The 24188-nt window shown below is 40.9% G+C and overlaps 2 protein-coding genes across 2 annotated transcripts; one reads left to right on the top strand and one right to left on the bottom strand.

Moving 5' to 3' along the window:
* Positions 1-7150: 7150 nt before the first annotated feature.
* gtpbp8 (GTP binding protein 8 (putative)) lies at positions 7151-14207 on the top strand. Its single transcript, XM_060929379.1, is given in 9 exon segments — positions 7151-7481; positions 7607-7902; positions 7904-7957; positions 9418-9520; positions 9637-9769; positions 9863-9962; positions 10313-10357; positions 10360-10433; positions 14000-14207. Coding segments are annotated over 9 exon segments (948 nt in total). The 5' UTR covers positions 7151-7426; the 3' UTR covers positions 14088-14207.
* A 1496-nt stretch (positions 14208-15703) lies between these two features.
* On the bottom strand, positions 15704-23722 carry LOC132891620 (zinc-binding protein A33-like). The gene is made up of 6 exons (XM_060929378.1): positions 23320-23722; positions 21143-21238; positions 20827-21057; positions 20676-20698; positions 20472-20590; positions 15704-17205 (listed from the first exon to the last, which is right to left on the bottom strand). The coding sequence occupies exons 1-6, from the start codon at positions 23716-23718 to the stop codon at positions 16658-16660; spliced, it is 1416 nt and encodes a 471-aa protein (XP_060785361.1). The 5' UTR covers positions 23719-23722; the 3' UTR covers positions 15704-16657.
* Positions 23723-24188: the final 466 nt, after the last annotated feature.

The raw sequence follows: 24188 nt of genomic DNA, 5'->3' as shown, positions 1-24188 counted from the left end.
CAGGATGGACATAGGAAGAGGCATAGCAACAGAATGAACATAAACGGCTTTGTGATATTTTAATAATTTCAAAAACTGCATTAAATGAGCACCAAAAACTAGGGAATAAATTAACAAATATGCCTAATACAGCTTGAGGGGACATCCTTAACCCTTATGCAGCTCTTACTTTTTGCACCCATCAGGGGTCTTTGCTGGGTCAAATTAAAAAAATTAATAAATTTCATATACCACAGACATGGAAAAATTACATGATTGCAGTGTATATATGTTCTCTAACTCTCTTACAAACAATACTGATGACAAATCTGTTTATTGTTTTAAATTTACCTCTGATAGATCTTTTTAACAAAGAAAGTGTCATCCATTCTTTGTGAGAGATACTATCTGTCTGTGTCTGTCAGATAGATAGATAAATAGATAGTACTGTGCAAAAGTCTTAGGCACCCTATTTGTTTGAGCACAAACTTTGTTATAGATTTTTATTTTACGACTTCTACATTACCGAGTCAGTACAAAACATTTTAGAGTTCCGAACATTGGTTTTCCAGCATAAAATTAAATGTAGCAGAAATCAGCAATCAGTATATTATATCAGCGACCACTTTTCAGACAAGAAATATAATAAAGGCTACACTGGGGGGGTTCATATAAAAATAAGAAGCAACTGTGACAAAGTGTCCAGAAGAACTGAACTTGTCCAGAGCTTGCTGGTTCTGCAAGATGCTCAGTAAACCTACAGCCCATTTCCTTATAAAACTGTACTCGTTGTACCTGAGACTACTATTTTTTTTAAGCAAAGGGTCATCACACCAAATTTGTTTCATTTATCACTGTTTAATGCTCTTTATAGTATTCTTTAATGTAAAAAACATTTAATTTCATTATTTCTGAAAGCATCTTTGGTCTACAGCATTTCTTTCTTTGCGTGTGCCTAGAACTTTTGCACAGTACTGTATATACCGAGATAACAAATAAGATACTCGCATGCACTTTAGACACTGAAAGTTTTTCATTTATCATAATTGGCTTTGACGTGGGGTTCAAGCCCAGCAGCTGACGGGGGCCTTTCTGTGTGGAGTTTGCATGTTCTCTCCATTGCCGCTTTTCCACTACAAACGCGGCTGAGCCGTGCCGTGCCGAGTCGAGCTGAGTCGAGCTGAGCGGGGCTGTTGGAGTTGCATTTCGACTACAACCGCGCTGAACCGTGCTGGCTGGAAGTGGGTGGACACATTGGGTGGAGTTAGCGAAAGTGGGTGGACGTCAGGTGATGTCGTTAAGCAGCGCAAACAGTGACATCAGTGACAGTGGCGGAACAAGTCAGAGCCGGGCCGGGGGCGGGGCAAATGACCGGGCCCTTTATTAAAGCTTATCATAACATCATTTTAGGCTACAAAATATCCGCAACTGCGGTGTTTACCAATTTCAACACTACCGGGTGCAACTATATGTTATTTAGTACATCAAGTCCTTCAAATGAACATGTAACTCAGAAACAAAAAACATTAGGATACTGTACATGGCTCATAATAAAACATCAATAGCGCACATTATTTGAAGGGCATGCGAATGAGCGCTCAGAGGTTGCAACGGTGACAGGAAGAGTCAGAAATAAAAGGAGGGCGGTGCAAACCTCACTGAATGCACTGTGTTTACCAATTTCAACACTACGGGGTGCACATTAAGTCCTTCAAACGAACATGTAACTCAGAAACAAAAAAACATTAGGCGACATACTGTACATGGCTCATAATAAAACATCAATAGCCTACTGCGCGCATTATTTGAAGGGCATACGGCGAGCCTTGCGCTCCGCGAACTCGTCCACGATGCTCTGTATGTCACTGATTCAGTGATCTTTTAAGCGGTAGTCTCACGACCCGAATAGTAAACAATAAACATGGAGGACATGGAGTCGTTAGTGTTGCTGGTCTTGGTGCTGTGGCTTGTTGTCACCTACAACGCCAACAGATACTGGCAAGAGCGTATAGATGAGGCGAGGCGCATAAGGCTTCAGAAATTCTCGTAATTCGTAATTATTCTTCTTCCGGGTTTGCGGTGTTTACAGATCCCAGCGCGCTAACGGGGCGTGTGTGGGCATGTGAGGACACGCCTCCTCACCAATCAGTGCACAGGGGAGTGTCTGCTCACGCCCCCAACCTCAGTCGGCACGGTTTGGCTCGCTTCAGCCCCACTCCAAAACGGTGCGAGTTTTAGGGGCTAAGCAGGGCTGAAACGAGCTGAGTCGTGCTGGTTTTTGGTAGTCGAAACGCGAGCCGTGTCGGGCTGAAGTGAGCTGAAGCGAGCTGAAGTGAGCTGAAAAAGGGTAGTGGAAAAGGGCCACATGTCTGCGTGGGTTTCCTCCGGGTGCTCCGGTTTCCTCCACAGTCCAAAGACATGCAGGTTAGGATAATTGATGGCTCTAAATTGACCATAGGTGTGAATGTGAGTGTGAATGGTTGTTTGTCTCTGTATCAGCCCTGCGATAACCTGGCGACTTGTCCAGGGTGTACCCTGCCTCTCGGCCATAATCAGCTGGGATAGGCTCCAACTTGCCTGCGACCCTGTAGAACAGGATAAAGTGGCTAGAGATAATGAGATGAGATGGATGGCTTTGATGTGAATTCATACTTGATTTTCATATTGACCTGTCTGTTTTCAAGTACTCTTTGGGTCAAATTGACCAAAAGACCTTTTAAAGCCAGCTGGCCTTTCGATTTCATAAAATCGGTAAAATTTAGTTCCCTCTGAAATTTGGTCATTGTGATATATGTTTATTTCTGTAATATCTTTAAAAAATCCAGGCCATTCTGTGGCTGGGAAGTTATTTAATTTGAGGGGATTCCCGAGCAAATAATGTTACATGAAATTGCTCGCTTCGCACAGTCAGGCAGACAGAGGAAGTCTGTGTACGCATGTGCAGGTTTACCTACTTCTTTTTTCTTCTTCTTTTGGGTTTTACTGCAACTGGCATCCACAGTGTTGCATTACTGCCATCTACAGGTTTACCTTTGACCGTGCACTGACAGTTACATCATTCTGTTGCTAAACAATCACACTGAGGTGCTCGCTGACCGCTGATATTTATTAGTTTGGTCCTGTGTTTCCTTTCCTTCGCAACATAACGTCTTTTCTTCTCACTTTCCGTTACTGTAGTCAGTCTTTGACGTTTCATTCGCACAATCACATCCTCCATTTTTCTCTCCTGTTTCAAATTTGTATCCCACAATGCCTTGCACCAACGGAGAAAGCTCACTACGTGATGCATGACGTAGTATCTTGAATTGGGTCATGGTGAAGCAGGAAAATATAGCGGAGAATTTAGGGCCATTTGGCCCAAAATTATTTAATTGTTCTATTTAAAAAAAATTAATAAAATTGGAAGTCTGTGATTCAAATTCAGTAGCTTTTGGTCCACTGAACAAAAACAATTTGGTGTCGGGGAAAAATTTTTTTATGACCTACACTTGAAAAATCTGAAAGGCAGCCTACCTTTAAGGGATGGAAATGTCAGGGGTGTGGGATGTGTGTTCAGTAAATTTTGTTCTCGTACATGATCTTAAAGTGCATATCCTGGACCAATTTCATTTTTTTAAAATTTGAAAGAATGTCCCTTTACACACTCATCCAGAAGGGTAATTTTGCACAAGGCCATCTGTCTACAGCAGAAAAAAATAAAATAAAAAAACACGTCTGGAAAAATCCCAAGGGAGTCTGGAGCCAGATTCGTGATGTCACCTGCGGAAGCACCAGCAGGCTGCGAGAGCTTGCACGGTTTCAGTGCACAGCCTGTGTAGACCAAGTTTAGCAGCTAGTGATTTTGCATTGAAATATGGAATTGTCACCTTCAGCTTCTAAACCCGTGGATTTATGTATCAATGCTCATCTATCTATTGTTACATAAATCACATTTTTTTTCTAATTTCTATTATGTATTTATATATTTCTTCATTTAGAAGAGTACTGGCTACTGTAGGAGAAAGATTTCATAAGCTACACACATGGAATCGGCTAAGCAGGGTTGTATACAGTATATGTTTAATGTGTTTGACAGGTCCCAAGATCTCAAGCCCTGACACGTATATCCCTTGATACATGTGAAGTAAAATGTAAAGAAAATGTGACCGTGGGCGCTGTGGGAGACAGCTGCCTCTCCAGTAGCTCTGTAGTTTTTAGCTCTTTAAATCTCTTTTTTTTCCTCCTTTCTACTTTTCTGCTCTTCTTACAAAGACATAGTATATTTTTCTTCATATCCCATGGATATTTTTAACTTTAACACGCAACCAGGAGCCAGTTTTCTCGCTTATTCGAGAGAGGAGCTGCTGGCCCTGAAAACAATGGGACGAGCCGGGATACGACACCCCATCCCGGCTGAGCTGAGGAGGAAACACAGGGGCTGCAAAGCCGGGGCTAAGCTAAAGGCTAAGCTAGCGGACAACCGGCGGCGCTACAAACTATCCATTCCCTTCGTTATCATGGGGAATGTAAACTCGCTGCCGAATAAGGTCGACGAGCTATCCACACTGAACAACCAGCGGATTTACCGGGAGAGCAGCTTATTTATTTTTACAGAGACATGGCTAACACACCTTGTACCGGATGCTAACGTGGACCTGCGGGGATTCACTGCTGTGAGAGCCGACAGAGACACTAAAGCATGTGGGAAAGGCAAAGGTGGGGGACTCATCATTTACATGAACAACCGCTGGTGTAACCCGGGACATTTCTTCATAAAGACAGTCTTATGTTGCCCGGACTTGGAGCTGCTAGCATCACCATCTGTGTTTACATCCCTCCGTGATATGCACTTTAACTGAAAATAAGCCAGAGCCACCAAGTTTCAGGAGGAAAAAAGTATTTGTTCTAGGATAAGCGGGTTAATATGATCCGAGGGCCACACATGGGTTAAAGTGCATATCACGGGTAAATTCAAGTCAAGTCAAGTTTATTGTCAAATATGCTATACATGCTCAACATACAGCACAGATGAAATTTCAGTCCTCTCTGACCCACAGTGCAAACAGGCAATGCAATAAATAAAAATAGAATAATTTAAAAAACAAACAGTATAAACACTCTAGATAAGAACTAGACATAGACTAAACACTCATAAACAGACAATATAAACTGTCAGGAGCAAGATCAATGTCTCATCTCATCTCATTATCTCTAGCCGCTTTATCCTGTTCTACAGGGTCGCAGGCAAGCTGGAGCCTATCCCAGCTGACTACGGGCGAAAGGCGGGGTACACCCTGGACAAGTCGCCAGGTCATCACAGGGCTGACACATAGACACAGACAACCATTCACACTCACATTCACACCTACGCTCAATTTAGAGTCACCAGTTAACCTAACCTGCATGTCTTTGGACTGTGGGGGAAACCGGAGCACCCGGAGGAAACCCACGCGGACACGGGGAGAACATGCAAACTCCACACAGAAAGGCCCTCGCCGGCCACGGGGCTCGAACCCAGACCTTCTTGCTGTGAGGCGACAGTGCTAACCACTACACCACCGTGCCGCCCACAAGATCAATGTAATTCTCCTAATTTATATTAAACTTTGGTCAAATATCTGTCACATTTTGCATTTTGTGCAATTTTTTTACCTTGCGCAATACCAGAAAAATTCAGTTGAAATCAAGCCATTTGAGGCAAATTGGTCCGCCTTTGAAAAAACTTGGCATTTGGATTTCCCGGCAAACATTGATTTTCATGATGTCACGTGCAGGACGCCTCGCTCTGAATCCTACGTCAGCGCTGGTTTGTTTATGAGAAAACGTCCTGGTGGTTTTCTGCAAATTTCTTCAACATTATCGCGTAATTATTAAAATGGTTAACAGATGAATCGTCGGAGGGTGTAGCAACATTACATTCTTCATCCAAAGGTGAAGTAACATTGCGCTCAGGTGACAATCCCATATTTCAATGCAAAATCACTAGCTGCTAAACTTGGTCTACACAGGCTGTGCACTGAAACCGTGCAAGCTCTCGCAGCCTGCTGGTGCTTCCGCATGTGACGTCACGAATCTGGCTCCAGACTCCTTTGGGATTTTTCCAGACGCGTTTTGTTATTTTATTTTTTTCTGCTGTAGACAGATGGCCTTGTGCAAAATTACCCTTCTGGATGAGTGTGTAAAGGAATATTATTTCATATTAAAAAAAAAAAACGAATTTGGTCCAGGATATGCACTTTAAGGTGCTCAAACCACCTCAATTGGCGCTTCTCAGTTCAGAGGAGCAGCAGCTCTACTCTGAGGCTCTCCTGGACTTGGGCCTCACATTATCCCTGAGATTAACACAGCAACCTCATTCTGGTCAGTATCCATGCCTCGGGACCATAGATGAGGATAAGGAGGTACACTGACTGACCAGTAAGCAATGAGCTCCAGTTTCACCGCCACAGACACCAGCTATAACACTACTGCTGCTGAATAAATCAGTTTCATTTATGTCTCAGATTATGGGTGCTGGGCGGCACGGTGGTGTAGTGGTTAGCGCTGTCGCCTCACAGCAAGAAGGTCCGGGTTCGAGCCCCGTGGCCGGCGAGGGCCTTTCCGTGCGGAGTTTGCATGTTCTCCCCGTGTCCGCGTGGGTTTCCTCCGGGTGCTACGGTTTCCCCCACAGTCCAAAGACATGCAGGTTAGGTTAACTGGTGACTCTAAATTGACCGTAGGTGTGAATGGTTGTCTGTGTCTATGTGTCAGCCCTGTGATGACCTGGCGACTTGTCCAGGGTGTACCCCGCCTTTCGCCTGTAGTCAGCTGGGATAGGCTCCAGCTCGCCTGCGACCCTGTAGAACAGGATAAAGCGGCTAGAGATAATGAGATGAGATGAGATGATGAGTGCTCATACTTGCAAATATATCTCTGGATTACTTTTGGCTATTTTATTTTACACTTTACCGTACCACTGAAACTAGGGTTAACCCTAACCCTAGATTTCTGAATACACGGTACAGTAAACTATAAAGTGTCCTTACTTTTTTTTCCCTGCAATATAATTAGTATTAGAATAAAGTCAAGAAACTGCTGCTATATACCGTAATTTCTATAACCCGGAACCTGTCTCATCCTGGCTTTCACAACACCGGAACTATTGAAAAGTGAACTTGTTTCCTCAGGTTTTATATAAGTGAAACACCAAACCTTCAACATGACATGTTTAAGAATTTTGTACAGGCGGTTTGTTGTTTTTAAAAATATATATTCCAAGTTAACAGTAAGTTATATCCCTTTGGTGTGACAGTTAATATTTTTTTCCACTTTTTTTTTTAATTTTGCGGAAAACAGTAATCGGTAACACAAGACTTTCCGGCGTGCTCAGTCTCAAACGACTCCTCACTGGACACGCAGTGTGTACTATATAGGGTGCATGAAGGTGATATGATAGCCTTAGGATCAACAGTAGACTATCTAAGATCAGATGTCTTATTATAAAACTACTAGCTACTTTGTCATACATGTGAGCTCTGTAACAAGTATGTATCTGGGGTTGTTTTTGTACTTTTGATATACTGATCTTGTGTAAAGTGTTTTGGAGGGGGAAAAAAACCTTCACAAGGCTGAAAGGTACTTTCAGGTTTTGTCCTTTGTCTTGTAATAGTAACAGTGATTACAGAGCCTGATCTCCACATCAGCATGAGTTTAAGGGCCCTGTTGCACCTGCACAGCTGTGTCCGGCTTGTGTCCAGGCATCAGCTCCATGAGCTCGCCTCCCTGCGCCATGTCTCCCTGCTGCCCAAGAAGAAGCGCCTTGGACTCCTGTATCCCTTCAGTAGTCTGGAGGCGCACCTGTCACGACAAGTAGACAAGACAAAGTTTCAGCTCTTCCAGCCTGACCTGGAAGCCCTCAATTGTGCAGAGAGACTTTTCACTCCATCTCCCAAACACCAGATAGTCTAACTCCTCATCAGCTGTGCGTATAGACCACATGCCTGAACTCGCACAGCCAGAGGTGAGGGGCAAGAACAGATTATTCAATTGCTTAAAAGGAAAAACTCCACTCTAAAACACACCGTGGGCGGCACAGTTGCCTCACAGCAAGAAGGTTCTGGGTTCGACCCCAGCGGCCGGCGAGGGCCTTTCTGTGTGGAGTTTGCATGTTCTCCCCGTGTCTGCGTGGGTTTCCTCCGGGTGCTCCGGTTTCCCCCCACAGTCCAAAGACATGCAGTTAGGTTAATGTGGGGCTGAAGTGCCCTTGAGCAAAGTACTTAACCCCCTGACTGCTTCCCGGGCGCTCTAGTGTGCCTGCCCACTGCTCTGTGTGTGTGTGTGTGTGTGTTCACTGCTTCAGATGGGTTAAATGCAGAGGATGAATTTCACTGTGCTTGAAGTGTGCATGAGACAAATAAAGGTTTCTTCTAAAATATGTTTGTAGTAAAATATGTTTGTGATGTGCATAGTGAGACAGTGGTTACTGCACTGTCAACTCACAGCAAGCAGGTTCTGGGTTCAAACCTCGTGGCCGACTGGGGCCTTTCTGTTTGGAGTTTGGATATTCACCTTGTGACTGCATTGGTTCCCTCCCACAGTCCAAAGACCTGGTTTAGGTCAACTGGCTACTCTAAATTGCCCATAGGTGCGAATATGAGTGTGACTGTCTGTCTGTCTGAGCCCTGTGATAAACTAGTGACCTGTCCAGGGTGTACATTGCCTCTCACCCAAAGTCAGCTGGGATTGGCTCCATGCTCATCCGCAACCCCCAACTGGATAAGCAGCATAGAGAATGGATGGCTGTGAATTGTGATTTCGATGGTGCTATATTTATGTTATTTCTATGAGACGTTGACAGTATTGTCACACAGACATCACCAGGGGGCATTGGCATTATAGGTACAATTATACTTAGAAGGAGAAAATATTTGAATTATCTCAAACATAAGTGATAGCAGTCGGGTTTCACTGCTACATGAAGCAAAGACTCAGCTTGGCTAGTTAGTCATCTCCGAGCTGACGGGCATGATGATGGTGTTTGATTGTGGTATTAGTTGAAAGTTGAAGCTTTGGAGCCTGTTCAGTTTGAGTGTACAGAAGAAGAGCTGAGAGAGCTGGACAGAATAAAGAATTAACACCCCTGCTTGCAACACTCTTTTGATAGAGATGAAGCAAGGGTTAAATCCCATTGTCATCACTCATCCCTAGGTAGACACACAGCATTTTGGGTAATATAGGAAACTGTTAATCAAAATGATAACTGACCAACATGTTGATTAAAAAAATCATTACATTGCATGCCATTGAAAATCACAAGTTGATTTATAAAGATTAATTCAGAGTGGATTTTTCCCTATTTATGCTTGTACTGTATATTATATAAGAATACATATATTGTTACTGTATTACTGTTTTGTTATAAGGAAGGCCTTATTTGTGTACATGTGTGTGTGTGTGTGTGTGTGTGGGGTTGATCTGCAGGTGTGTTTCTTAGGCAGGAGCAATGTTGGCAAGTCCTCTCTCATCCGGGCCCTGTTCTCTCTCGCACCTGAGGTTGAAGTACGGATTTCCAAAACACCAGTAAGCAAACGAAATTTTAATTGCTTTCTGATTTTTTTCCTCACCTGTATTACTTTTTTTTCTTCTTCTTTCCCTGTGGTTTAGACTAAGGCATTCAGTTTTTCTGATTGTGTTATGTAGGGACACACACAAAAAAGCTGAATTTTTTTACGGTGGGGAAAGCGTTCACTTTAGTCGACATGCCTGGCTATGGATACAGAGCCCCAGAAGACTTTGTGGATATGGTCGAGCCTTACCTTCAAGCACGAGAAAAGTAGGTGTGATTAGAATACTTGAGCGTTGGTGTGAGCAGAAATGGATATGTTACATCATATGATGGATATGCTATATTCTTTTTTTTTGTCAGTCTTATGAGGACGTTCTTGCTGGTGGATGGAGGTGTAGGACTACAGAAGTTTGATTTAGTTGCAGTTGAGATGTGTGAAGAGTTTGGCATTCCGTACGTGGTGAGTGTTTTCCTCTCTCGTGCACCAACTGCGAAAGACCAGCAGGTGGCAGCCAGAGGACAACGCAACATTATTATATTGACCATAAATTATTTTTTTATTAGCATGACAATATGATTTTAAGATTTTGTTGGAGGCCGTTCTGTAAGTATGTCTGGATAAACACACCTGTTAAATACTGTAAATGTTAAACATTATTGCGTTATCAAGTTCACATGTAGTTTACGATGCGTTTTTATATACTGGACTTTTCAAAATAAGCTCACATTCGTGTGACACTGTTATAAGTATTATATTTGTTGAATATATTTTATTGATTGATTTAAATTCAATTTTCTCTCTGTTTGAAGCTGGTGGTGACTAAGATAGACAAAACTCGTCAGGGGGACTCTGCTAATCCCTCCTCCTGCAGCTCCATGAGTTTATCAAGGATAAAACAAACACATGTTTCCCCCAGCCCTTTCTTGTGAGGTAAACGATAAGCACATGTACACACAGATGAACATGAACTTCCCTAGAAAGTCCCTTTGCAGTGTCTAGAACAACATTTCTTTTGACCAGTTACTGCAATCTATTGTCATCAGTGTTCTCATTATGATCATCCTTCTCCTCCATCCACTCAGTTGCCTGAAAATCCCTCCATCCACAAGTCACTTATGGAAAGTTTTATTTCAGGTCATTAACTATAACAAAAAAAAAAGCTTAATTGGGAAAATATTATGGCAGCCTCAGTGGAGCAGCAGGTAGCATTGCTTCCTCACAGCTTCAGAGTCCTGGATCTGGTCCTGGGTGACTGTTTGTTTGGTGTTTTGCATGGTATCCCCATTCTCCAGGGTCCTCCCACTGCTCAGAAACATGCCACTAGGTGGACTGGCTAAGATAAATTACCCTTAGTTATAAATGAGTGTGTGAATGGTGTCCTGTGATGGACTGGCATCCCATCCAGGGCATATACCCACCTCACACGTCTTGTTCCTGGATAGGCTACTATTAGTGGTTACTGAATGTGTGTAAGTGGGAAAGATATTCAGCAACTGAGGGAAAAAATAGCTTTAGTCTATCATTTAAAGGCTAAGTGAGTGCGCAGTGTATCCATTCCTTTGATTTTATTATTATTATTATTTTTATCCATCCATCCATTATCTCTAGCCGCTTTATCCTGTTCTACAGGGTCGCAGGCAAGCTGGAGCCTATCCCAGCTGACTATGGGCGAAAGGCGGGGTACACCCTGGACAAGTCGCCAGGTTATCGCAGGGCTGACACATAGACACAGACAACCATTCACACTCACATTCACACCTACGGTCAATTTAGAGTCACCAGTTAACCTAACCTGCATGTCTTTGGACTGTGGGGGAAACCGGAGCACCCGGAGGAAACCCACGCGGACACGGGGAGAACATGCAAACTCCGCACAGAAAGGCCCTCGCCGGCCACGGGGCTCGAACCCGGACCTTCTTGCTGTGAGGCAACAGCGCTAACCACTACACCATCGTGCTGCCATTATTATTATTAATATTATACTCCCGCTCCAAAGGAGGGGGGGTGTATACTGGTTTACCTCTGTCTGTCCGTCAGTGCGTAACACCCTTTTTCTCAGCAACCACAAATCATAGCCACTTGGTACCAAACTTCAGCTTGGGGTTCTATACCATGTATACCGTTTTCAGGTCTGTCGCACATCAACTTCCTGTTTATCGATTGAATGTATTTATGAAACATATAGGGTGGATTTTGACACTATTTCAAGAAGCAAAATGCTATTTCAAAATGACCGTTTACCAGGATGCTATCTGAAATCCCTGGGGGAGAGACACTGCTCTTTACTTACTTGTTTCAGGGTTAATTATCTTGTTGAAGTCACCATTCATAATAAGTGTCTCTATTCCTTCGATTGCTTGCATTCTGATATAAGCGAGAGCGGGGGGATACGTAACTGTGCAGTAGCTCACAGTTGATCTTGTTTCCAAAGCATCACCCAGGGAAGTAAAATGTTGTGTGGACTTAAATGTCAGTTAATAAAAATGACCAAATTGCTTAAGTTTTTGAAAATTCAGAACTTTATTTAAAGGTAAAATACCTTATTTATAGCCATTTTGTTGTATTTTTATTCATTTTTACTTGCTCTCTATGAAATGCATCTCAGATGATATAATTTACTAATTAGTTAATTTTTTTTAACTAAAATCCATGCTTACTGTATATTGACTTTTGCCTCGTAAATTTCTTTTACAATTTATAAAACGTAATCCAGAGTGATAGCATAATGTTGCTGTCTGTACCGATGCATCCAGAGGGATTTCAGGTAACTCAGGAGTGATTGATTTATCGACAAACAGCATTAGGGATGTTGATCTGGGAATAAGTCTGATTTAACGAAAGCATGTTCACACACAGGAGAGTAGGGCTATAATAACACAAACATCACGAACACATCTTCATATAATTTCAAATGCTTTTTAGGTGCATGCTATATAGTAATCATTTGGTGATAAAGCCCATTCTGTGGGTCTTTCAGGTTAGAGAATCTGCCTACATTTATTTTTACGTTTCACACCAGCCTCAACTCATTCCTGCACTTTGCTTGATTTGTTTACAGGATATACAGAGTTTCCTGTTAGTGGGCGAAATAAGGAAGTGTAAATGGATCAGATAGTCACTGATAAGAGATAAGATTTGATAGAATAGGATGTACACATACTGAGACTTTGAGACAGAATTAGACTGTGCCTGAAAGTAACATTTATCACCAGAGTAGGAATCATATCATGACTAGGAAGCCTGTTTTGTTCTTATTGTATCTTTATTTAAAAAAGAAAACAAAACATAATAATTAGCTACCTATGCTTACTTTTATTATATCTACATTCACTGGATATGAGCAATCACACACTCTGATTGGCTACTCTACTACTAGGATATCAGCCTCATGTACCGTGAGTGGAGAAAAACAAAATGGTGGCGCGCATCAAGTCAGATATATCACTTTATCAAGTATTTAGAAGAAAAAAAAATAGCTAAAAGAGCCCTGTGATGACCTGGCGACTTGTCCAGGGTGTACCCCGCCTTTTTGCCCGTAGTCATCTGGGATAGGCTCCAGCTTGCCTGCGACCCTGTAGAACAGGATAAAGCAGCTAGAGATAATGAGCTGAGATGAGAAAATAGCTAAAAGAATATAGGTTTTTTCTTTCTTTCTTTTTTTTTTTTGGTTTTGGTCCCCCCCCCCAAAAAAAAAAAAAACACAACAACAAAAACCAACCAACCAAAAATAACCTCCTGTTCCACACTCCAGCCCAGTCGATGACAGTAATGCACCTTTAAGTTGGTTTACCAACAACCAAAAAACCCCGAAGGAGAAAATGGTGGAACATGTTGCTGAACTCCAGCCGAGGACGAAATAAAAACTCTACTCGGACCCCCCCCCCCCCCCCCCCCCAAAAAAAAATCAACAAAATATACAATGAAAGTATTTGATGGTAAGAATGTATCTTTTTTTTTCAAGAATTATCACATTTTTCACAAATTGCTACTGTCATTTCACCAGTTTGTTTACATTTTAATCAGAAATGATTTTGTCGGACATTTTGGATAAAGTTTTTATTTATCAAATCTGCAAAAAATAAAAAATGCTCCGTTTCTTAAAATCCAATGAATGTGGATAGAATAAGTTATTCCACTCAGTCTCATCGTACATGGCTTTGAGCCAACTCGGTGCTATGCGCCTCATTAGCTATCAGCTCATGTATGACTCGATTTCATGGAATAACTGTTAAATACCTATACTTCTACTATTCACATACTACGTTTCTGTGTACTGAGGTAGTACCACCTCTCGCATAAAGGACAGCATTGACATTCAGGCAAATAATTTCAATATGAATAAGATGCTGTTAAATTTGTGCCTGTGTGGAGAAGGATGTCCACATTTATGATCATATGCTTAGACTGTAAACAGTGATTTGAGCTCTGTAATCATCATCCCATTCTTTTTCTCTCTTTCTGTTTATTCTTGCCCTGTTTCTCTCATCATACTTCAGCTCTGTGCACTACTCGGGCATCCACCTCTTCAGGTGCTTCATAGCACATGTGACAGGAAACCTCCAGCTGAGCTCCAAACCCACCTGAGAACCATATAAAAGGATAAAGCACACAATGATGAGACTGATCTATGGTGATGTGATTCAGACATGCCAACATCTACAGTGGTGCTTGAAAGTTTGTGAACCCTTTAGAATTTTCTATATTTCTGCATAAATATGACCTAAAACAACATCAGATTTTCACACAAGTCCTAAAAGTAGATAAAGAGAACCCAGTTAAACAAATGAGACAAAAATATTATACTTGGTCATTTATTTATTGAGGAAAATGATCCAATATTACATATCTGTGAGTGGCAAAAGTATGTGAACCTTTGCTTTCAGTATTTGGTGTGACCCCCTTGTGCAGCAATAACTGCAACTAAACGTTTCTGGTAACTGTTGATCAGTCCTGCACACCGGCTTGGAGGAATTTTAGCCCATTCCTCCGTACAGAACAGCTTCAACTCTGGGATGTTGGTGGGTTTCCTCACATGAACTGCTCGCTTCAGGTCCTTCCACAACATTTCGATTGGATTATGGTCAGGACTTTGACTTGGCCATTCCAAAACATTTACTTTATTCTTCTTTAACCATTTTTTGGTAGAACAACTTGTGTGCTTCGGGTTGTTGTCTTGCTGCATGACCCACCTTCTCTTGAGATTCAGTTCATGGACAGATGTCCTGATATTTTCCTTTAGAATTTGCTGGTATAATTCAGAATTCATTATTCCATCAATGATGGCAAGCTGTCCTGGCCTAGATGCAGCAAAACAGGCCCAAACCATGATACTACCACCACCATGTTTCACAGATGGGATAATGTTCTTATGCTGGAATGCAGTGTTTTCCTTTCTCCAAACATAACGCTTCTCATTTAAACCAAAAAGTTCTATTTTGGTCTCATCCATCCACAAAACATTTTTCCAGTAGTCTTCTGGCTTGTCCACATGATCTTTCGCAAACTGCAGACAAGCAGCAATGTTCTTTTTAGAGAGCAGTGGCTTTCTCCTTGCAACCCTGCCATGTACACCATTGTTGTTCAGTGTTCTCCTGATGGTGGACTCATGAACATTAACATTAGCCAATGTGAGAGGGGCCTTCAGTTGCTTAGAAGTTACCCTGGGGTCCTTTGTGACCTCGCCGACTATTACATGCCTTGCTCTTGGAGTGATCGTTGTTGGTCGACCACTCCTCGGGAGGGTAACAATGGTCTTGAATTTCCTCCATTTGTACACAGTCTGTCTGATTGTGGATTGGTGAAGTCCAAACTCTTTAGAGATGGTTTTGTAACCTTTTCCAGCCTGATGAGCATCAACAATGCTTTTTCTGAGGTCCTCAGAAATCTCCTTTGTTCGTGCCATGATACACTTCCACAAACATGTGTTGTGAAGATCAGACTTTGATACATCCCTGTTCTTTAAATAAAACAGGGTGCCCACTCACACCTCATTGTCATCCCATTGATTGAAAACATGTGACTCTAATTTCACCTTCAAATTAACTGCTAATCCTAGAGGTTCACATACTTTTGCTACTCACAGATATGTAATATTGGATAATTTTCTTCAATAAATAAATGACTAAGTATAATATTTTTGTCTCATTTATTTAACTGGGTTCTCTTTATCTACTTTTAGGACTTGTGTGAAAATCTGATGTTGTTTTAGGTCATATTTATGCAAAAATATAGAAAATTCGAAAGGGTTCACGAACTTTCAAGCACCACTGTATGGCCTGTGTTTCGGCAGCTGGTAACTGCTCAGACCAAGTGATTATTGACTTCATGCTTTGACAGTATGGAAGATACCTGAAAACTCTGGCTAAAAACATGGCTGTAATTTCCTGGCTAATCACACCATTAAAAAACAAATGAAGGTCCCAACTTTTGTAGCTAACCCCTGTCAATCTTGATTTTTTTTTGCTTCTGTTATGGTTTTAGACGACATCATGAAGACATAGACTTTAGAAAACCCATGCTACATCTAACCTCATGGATTTGACTATGACTTAGTACTGTGTTAGAGGCTTTAGAATGATTAACAACATGAATATTTTCATTGGTACCAAACAAATTCTACAGTGTGCAGAATGTAGGAGGCTTAGCAGCATGAGTCATGTAATTCAACATGACATTATTGGATAAATACAGGGTTAGTCAAAATTATGTTAACACTTAAATGGTAGAAACCTTTCATTCACAAAACATACATCATACTGTATGTGCAAGATGATTTACAGGACAGTCTCAACCTGTTCACCATCGTGTTCAACACACAAAAACCAGCAAGCAATGGTACCATTTAAAGCCCAGACACACATTTCATGGGGAAATGTCACTGATGGCGTACGTCTATCTGCAGGAGAAAAATAATCCATTCGTGTTAACATAATTTTGACTAACCCTGTATGTTCAATATTGGTGTATTTATGGTGCCCAAGTGATGTAAATTGTAAGGATTAAGCCCAAAGGGATGATTGTAAATGCAGTTAGTTGGCATGGATATCATTCAAGAACATCTAATTTAAGTTCAGGATTAAAATAATAAATACCTGAGACCCATAGTTCTGTCAGAAAACTCTGTTCTATGCAACTAACAACGTAACGAGCTGAGCTTATGTACACCTTATGTGATTTACATTTCCATCGCGCTGAACGGGGAGGACCTTCAGAGATGCTTCAGAACCAATAGCTAAATACGGCAGTAATTTGTCAGTAAATTTGTGTGTGAAAGTGTGTATATGTGTGCCCGTAAGAGGGTCAGAGAATGACAGTCTTCCTCCATCCCAGTCCAGTTGCACTCTGATCCTCTGAAGCTTCTTTTCTAATGAGAAGAGACTGTGTGGCTTTGGTGTATAACCTCCTCCATATTTGCCATCATAATACCACATATACCAGAGTCCACTTCTGGAGTTTATCTCTCCCTTCCTCTGAGCAGACTCTGTCATCACACCCAGTGACCAGGCTGCACAATCTCCAACTTCAACATCCCACCAGTGTGTCCCTGAGTTAAAGCCCTCAGAGCCCAGGATGCATAAGCAAGCATCTAGTCTCTCTGGATTGTCTGGCAGCTTCTGTTCCTCTTCACTGACTCTCACACTGGTCAGATCATCAGATGCAATGAGGAAATGATGGGCAGTGTTTGGGTCCAGTGTTATAGGCACTGAGAAAAACATACCAAAAGGTAATAAACAACAAACAGTGTGTAATTACAATGTAAAAGTAAAGCAACGAGGAAAATAATGTAAGCTAACACGAATGACTGATGACTGTGTTTCCTTAACTTAGCCTTTTTCTTAGTTTATTTGAGTCGATATCTATGTTAATTTTCACATTTATGTTCGAAATGTAATGTTGTGGAGCATTGACTGTAGAAGTGAAGAGTGGTCCAGGAACAAACAGAAAAGCAGTAATGGTTCATAGTCCCTCCAAAAGTATTGGAACAGCAAAGCCAGTTTTGTTTTTGGTATGCATTGAAAATATTCAGGTTTGATATGAAAAGATGAATTTGAGACAACAGATCAGAATTTCAGCTCTTGTTTCCTGATATTGAGATCTAGATGTCTTGAGTAACCCTTTTTTTTGTCTACCTATTTTTCAAGTGATCAGAAATATTGGAACATATGCCTGACGGGAGTTTCTTGTTACCCAGGTGTACTTGTTAGATTGATTGTTTAAACAGTTAATAGCACTGAATCTGTTTGATTTGAGTTCTGAGTTTTGCCTGGAGAACTACATTTGCTATTAAAAAAGAATAAATCAACATGAAGACCAGAAAGTCATCTATAGGAGAAAAGCAAGTCATTCTGAAGCTGAGAAAAGAGGGAAAATTGATCAAAGCTATTGCACAAGCATTGGACATGAGCAATACAATAATATAGAATGTCCTGGAAAAAGAATGAAACCACTAGTGTACTAAAAAACAGACACTGAGTAGGTTAGCCAAGGAAAATTACAGCAGTTGATGACAAACATTTTGGGGTGAAGGTTTCACAATCTGTCATTTGAAGAATGCTTCGAGAGCAGAAATAGACCGTACCACACTAGATACAAACCACTCATCAGCAGTAAGAATCAGATGGCCAGATTGGAACTCGCAATGAAATACAAAGATGAGCCACAGAAATTCTGGAACCGAGATGAACCTCTACTGAAGTGATGGAAAGGCTAAAGTGTAAAGAAAGAAAGGAACTGTTCATAATCCAAAATATGAACAGTTCCTCAGCCAAGCACAGCGGAGGTTGTCATGGTTTCGAGAACAAGCTCACGAATCTTCATTGTGGTAGCAACAAAATTAATTCGACAGAAATCTACAGAAACATTCTATCTGGCAATTTATAGAGAAATGCATCCAATCTAATTGGGAGGACCTTCATCATGCAGCAAGACAATGGCTTAAAATACACTGCCAACACAACAAAGGATTTTATCAGAGGAAAAAAGTGGAAAAATATTTTTGACTGGCCAAAATAATCACCAGACCGTAACCCAATTGAGCAGCATTTCAGCTCCTGAAGAGGAGACTGAAGGGAGAAACCCCCTAAAACAACAACTAAAAAAAAAAGGTGAAGTACAAGTCTGGAGAAGCATCACAGAAGAATGCAAGAGTTTTGAGGTGATGTCACTGGGTCATCTGCTTGATATAGTTACTGCAAGCAAAGGATATGTAACCAAATATTTAACAGTTATTCCATGAAATCGAGTCGTACATGAGCTGATAGCCAACGAGGCGCATAGCACCGAGTCAACTATAAGCCGTGTATGACAAGATCGAATGGAATAACTGCTTTATTCTATCCACATTCACTGGATTTTGAGAAACAGAACATTTTAATTTAAATTTTTTGCAAATTCAATAAATAAAAACTTTATACAAAATGTCTGACAAAATCATTTCCGCTTAGAATGTAAACAAACCGGTGAAATGACAGTAGCAATTTGTGAAAAATGTGACAATGATGATGATAATTCTTAAAAAAGAAAAAAGATACATTCTTGCCATCAAATACTTTTACTCCATATTTTGTTGCTTTTTCTTTTTTTTGGGGGGGAGGAGTTGTTTCTGAGTAGAGCTTTTATTTCATCCTCGGTTGGTTCAGCAACATGCTCTGCCATTTTGATTTTCTCTACTCACGGTATATGAGCTGATAGCCTAGTAATAGAGTAGCCAATCAGAGTGCACGATAGCTCATATCCAGTGAATGTGGATAGAATAAAAAGTGTTATTTGCTTTAATTACTTTAAGACTATCTGTTTCTGTACTTTTGCTCACCTAAAAAATTGGGCAGTCTGCTACAAAGGCGCCATGTGCTAAGTTGTTTAACATGTCTAGATGTTAATATTAGGAAATGAAAACTGAAATTCTGATCTATTGTTTCATATTCATCTTTGGAGCTTGAACACAAGAATTGATCTCGGCATTCCAATACATTCAGACGAATCTGTATATCAGTTCTTCATGAGAGGTAGCATACTTAAGTTCCTGTTTTCTTCAGTAAGATGAAAGACGCTAGAGAGACATAAGATCTGGAAAGTTTGAGACAGAGCAACTGAAGCAGTTTCCATGGTTTGTTTAGAAGGTGGCTGCTTTCTTAGAACCATCATGAAAGTGACATGAGGTCACAGATGAGCTAAGTTGTCAAAGATCATTTGTACACAGTGACGGAATTCACCTAGACTAAAGACATAATCTCCAAATTGTTGGTGCCAAAAATTATTTCCTTGCTGCTCACAGTAATCAATTGGTTGGATATTAAGTTCAGGACAAAAACACCTGCTTCTTTACCTTCAGCAAATAAAATAATGATTTATTTAGAATGAAATATTTGTAGTGTTGAATAGAAATGATAATATTCTATATTATAAAGCAGTAAGGGGCAGCACGGTGGTGTCGTGGTTAGCACTGTCGCCTCACACCAAGAAGGTTCTGGGTTCGAGCCCAGTGGTTGATGGGGGGCCTTTCTGTGTGGAGTTTGCATGTTCTCCCTGTGTCTGCATGGGTTTCCTTCAGGTGCTCCGGTTTCTCCCACAGTCCAAAGACATGCAGGTTAGGCTAACTGGTGGCTCTAAATTGACCGTAGATGTGAATGTGAGTGTGAATGGTTGTTTGTCTCTGTGTCAGCCCTGTGATGACCTGGTGACTTGTCCAGGGTGTACCCCGCCTCTCACCCATAGTCAGCTGGGATAGGCTCCAGCTTGCCTGCGACCCTGTAGAACAGGATAAAGCGGCTACAGAAATGGATGGATGGATGGATGGATGGATGGATGGATGGATAAAGCAGTAATAAAACAAGTTGTTTGCTTAACACAATGGAGAAGCCTAATAAGTTAAGCCACCCATCAGTTGGTTAGAGAGTGCAATTGGACAAAAGTGTACATATATAACAAACCTAACACACACAGAGAAAACAAAGAGAGAAAGTATATTACTGTATTGAACAGCGTCCTGCATCTTCTCCCAGACTCTGAACTTCAGGTTGGCCAGATGTTTTGCCACATGGATCAGTGCTCCTGAAAGCTCCTCTGGATGCTGCAGTGTGCACTGGGCTCTACAAAAAACATTCAGGAGTCAGTGTTGCTGTGGGTTTGGATTCAGAAACACAGAGAACGAGAGACAGGAAGCACATCACTCACCTTTTCACTGTGGCCTTGTAGTTCTGCAAAACAACAAAGCAAATATCAGTGGATATGATTTACATTTTTACACCACGGAAATGTGACGTTTCTAATGATGGAAAGAAGTTTTACTTTCTCACAGTGTAAATACTGACTAAATGATCCTCACTTGTAAGAATGAGACGTCTTCGGCTCCCATCTCCTCTTCTATGGTTCTGATTGTGTCTGAAAGAGATGATATGTCTCCGCTCAGCTTCTCAATCTTCTCCTTCATCATCTGACTCTTCTGCTCCTCTTCCTCTCTCAGTGCAGTGATCCTGACTGCCTCTTCATCTCGTAGAAACTGGTGAAGCTTCTCAAACTCCTCCTTAATCTGACACTCTGTGTGTTGGGCCTGATTCTGCAAAAGAGGAAATCAAAGGAAATATAACTGATTATACAACGATGCAAAATATTATAACATTAAAACAGTTATTGTTTCTAACCTTTATATGTTCTGCAGTCTGACTCCAGTTCAGTTTACAGTCTTGAAAGATCTTCAGTTTCTCCTGTAGGGGCTTCAGTGCAGTTTGCAGCTCCTCCTGAAAAAAATAAATAAATAAAAATCAACACACTGCATGACAACTGTTTTTGATGTATTAAAACTCCTGAGCTATCCAACCAGTACTTTATGACATTACATTAGAGGTGTTTAGCAGATGCTAATATCCAGAGTGATGTACATACAGGACCCCGACATACCCACAGTAGTGGGCAGCCCAGGGAGCAGTTGGGGGTTAAATGCCTTGCTCAAGGGCACTTCAGGTATTCCTGCTGGTCCAGGGAATCAAACCAGCAACCTTTTGGTCCTAAAGCTGCTACTCTAACCTTTAGACCATGGCTTCATGATCATGAAAACTGTGTTTATTTTGTTGTGTGTATAGACTCTGGCAGCACAACTCAGTGACATCTTAAAGGCAAACAAACCCCATAAAATAAATGCCATTTGCTGATCATGGCAAGTGCCCTGATGTGCTCTCTGCATATTTAAATTAAAAATAAAACTTTTATAACAATATTTTATCCATTTTAAAAGTTATGATATTGCTAAAAATAGACTTACCTGGATGCAGCCATTTGCACTGAAACCGGATATCCACCTATGATGTAATTGGTTCACTAGTACGCCATTTACCTTCGTAACACAGAGCCATCAAATAAAGGCTTTTAATTCTAAAAAGGATCCCCAGGTGCCACTTCTCTCTCTCTCTCTCTCTCTCTCTGTGCATGTGTGCGCATGCGTGTTTTCACTGCTTCAGATGAGTTAAATTTCACTGTGCTGTAATGTATACATCTAATATAATAAGCGGCAAAGGTTGTTTGTTTGTTCATTTGTCTTGAGCTAACATCACTATTTCTTGACGGATTTTCACCAAATTTGGCAAATAGGTACAGGAGATAGCCACAATTTGGCAGAACTCAGAAATTCCATATTTGGGCCCCAAGGGGTCCCCGGTGGGCCCCTGGGTGCTGGATGTTTGGATTTTTGTTTGTCTTGGGTTAACATCACCATTTCTTGATGGATCTTCACCAAATTTGACATGGAAGTCTGGGGGCAATCCAGAATTTTGCAAAACCCAGGCAACGCCAGGTAACCTGCGAGTGACAAATAAAGGCTTCTAATTTAAAAAAATCTAATCAGAAATTTTCTGTAACCATGTGATATTTTTTTTTCCTGGCAACAAAATACACGAATCAACAGACTTTACGTTTATGAAGTTTAAATCTCATTCTGCTTGATAATGCATACGCAGTTCTGACACAGATACTAGTAAACGATAGCCGTCGTCATAGTAACGTGATTCTTGCCATCTAAAAAGATCACTTTTCTCAGTGAATAAAACAAACAAAAGCATGTCGCACAAAAATACAATTTAATTTTTTGGAGAGACCCCATCCCCCACTGCGAATATCTGGTGAGGTGATGAAGTGTTTATAGGCAGCAAACAGCCTCCTGGCTGAGTATGTATGTGCTTGTGTGTGTGTGTGTGTGTGTGTGTGTGTGTGTGCGCGCATTTATTCATTCATTCGTTCATAGCTTCAATGATTGGGCTTATTTTTACACCTAAATACTTAATACTTGAGTATCTTTAGGGTTCTTTACAACAATTTAGAAGTGATGTATCCACTAGAGCTCAACCTCGGTAAGTCACGTGGCGTGTAAGTGACGTCACAATCTCAGATTCTCTCATGTAATTTGTACTCAGAGTGCAATATTTGAACCTCGGCGAGAGTAAGATGGCAGCGCCTAGGGACATTTTATTTTAAAAGACAAACAATCTGTACACAATATACAGGTACAAATATGAACAAGTGAACACTCAAACATGTCTTGTCTAGATATTATCTGTCAGTATAAAGGAGCGTTTTGTTTGCCTTGAAGTAGTCATGTGACAAACATCTCATGTCATGTGCTGATCATGTAACTCTCTTGTCTGTATTTTTGCCAAAGTTACTTGCCTGTCACACTTTTACCACTGATGATGGTGTTTGGATGAACAGTGAAACATCTTGTTTGGTTTTAGATAGTCCGGTGATTCTAAATAAACATTTTTAAACATTTTCCTGCCTGGATATCTTAAAATGAACTTGCATAGATACCTTACAAGTATTTTATATTTACCTTACAGTCAGTTACTGCCTCGTCAATGGAGCAGAATTTGTGGTCAGTGTGTTTTCTTGAAGTTTGACACACCACACACAACGGCTCTTTATCATCCAGACAGAATAGGTTGAACAACTCACTATGCAGACTGCAGATTGTTTCAGTCACTGGTGAAGATCTCTGACTTCTCTCTCGTAAGAAAGTCTCACACAGGCTTCTTAAAGCAAAGTTTATGGGTAGATGACTAAGGGATGATCTTTTCCTACAAACAGGACATTCTCTGGATCCTTTGTTCTTCCAGCATTGCTCCAAACACACTTTACACACACTGTGACTACACTGTAGGAGAACTGGATCCTTGAAGATGTCAAAGCACACAGGACAGGAGAAATCCTCCTCTGAAAACTTAGAAGCCATTTTCTTTTGCCGGTAGTGTTCTTTGCCTTCCGTGTTGTCATAGTCAGAGTTTCACTTTCACTTCTGCTAAAGTAAACACAATCTAACTTCCTACATCAGCATATACAATCTTCCCCTGAATATCAACAAGCTGCTGCAGATCATTACCTTCTAACTTTCCCTGATAATTCAAGAACTGATTTATTTTTATTTTTGCTCATACAGTGGTGCTTGAAAGTTTGTGAACCCTTTAGAATTTTCTGTATTTCTGCATAAATATGACCTAAAACATCATCAGATTTTCACACAAGTCCTAAAAGTAGATAAAGAGAACCCAGTTAAACAAATGAGACAAAAATATTATACTTGGTCATTTATTTATTGAGGAAAATGATCCAATATTACATATCTGTGAGTGGCAAAAGTATGTGAACCTTTGCTTTCAGTATCTGGTGTGACCCCCTTGTGCAGCAATAACTGCAACTAAACGT

The sequence above is a fragment of the Neoarius graeffei genome, chromosome 9 (genome assembly GCF_027579695.1).
Source record: "Neoarius graeffei isolate fNeoGra1 chromosome 9, fNeoGra1.pri, whole genome shotgun sequence".
Taxonomy (NCBI): Eukaryota; Metazoa; Chordata; class Actinopteri; order Siluriformes; family Ariidae; genus Neoarius; species Neoarius graeffei.
This window is presented reverse-complemented; position numbering and strand designations above follow the sequence as displayed.